The sequence below is a fragment of the Galeopterus variegatus genome, unplaced genomic scaffold, assembly GCF_000696425.1.
Source record: "Galeopterus variegatus unplaced genomic scaffold, G_variegatus-3.0.2 Scaffold6539, whole genome shotgun sequence".
Classification (NCBI taxonomy): Eukaryota; Metazoa; Chordata; class Mammalia; order Dermoptera; family Cynocephalidae; genus Galeopterus; species Galeopterus variegatus.
In genome coordinates this window covers 50448-51172 of record NW_007732650.1, presented here as the reverse complement: position 1 = coordinate 51172, position 725 = coordinate 50448, and the positions used below count along the sequence as shown (strand labels likewise).

At 36.4% G+C, this 725-nt stretch overlaps 1 protein-coding gene across 1 annotated transcript in view; it reads left to right on the top strand.

Annotated features, from left to right (window-relative positions):
- LOC103606382 (uncharacterized protein C8orf34) overlaps positions 1-725 on the top strand; it is a 76013-nt gene that overhangs the window by 32513 nt on the left and 42775 nt on the right. The window contains exon 3 of the mRNA XM_008590986.1: positions 234-362. Coding sequence (XP_008589208.1) covers positions 234-362 — 129 coding nt within the window. The remainder of the gene's footprint in view (positions 1-233; positions 363-725) is intronic.

Below are 725 nucleotides of genomic sequence, written 5' to 3'. Positions count from 1 at the left end.
AATACCTAAATTTTCTTTTTTCCATAAATTCTTCCACACTTCCCCTTCCTTGTTCAATTAAAACATTTTCTTCATGCCCGGCTTTGGTTTGCTCACAAAAAAGCCATTTCCAAGATAAACATTTTTAAAAATTCTGTATAGTGATCTTGGTGCATTCTTTCACATAATGATGAATAGTGAATTTGTATAATTACTTAGCATACTTATGAAATAACCATTTTTTTTAAACATAGTGCCAAGGTCAGTAGAGCGTCCTAAGTGGAACTGGCGGACTAAACCACAAAGCCGTGATTTTGATGAATTGAACCACATCCTGCAAGAGAGCAAGAAGCTGGGGAAAGCCCTTGAGAATCTCTCTAGAAGTAAGTTCATTTACTTGATTATAATTGAAAGTCCTAACCAGTATTAGAGCAGAAACATTCATTACTATTGCCAATAACCCATTTCTGACATCCTTGTTATAATTCCGTGAGAGGCTGAGGAGTTCTAAGGATGTGAGGTTGGAAATGAGGATTGATTCTGCATATTGCACATATTCGTGGGTAGACTAGTTACACAGAGCAGAAGGAGTCGTAGAGCCTTTCACAGCTGTTTGACACCAACCTGTCTGTCTGGTTTCTGTTACCTAGTTCAAATGCACGTACACCTAATGGCATCTTATTTATTCTCTTTTGAAACAGATTGTTTCAAAAATTAATAAACATACCTATTACCTTCATGTGTCT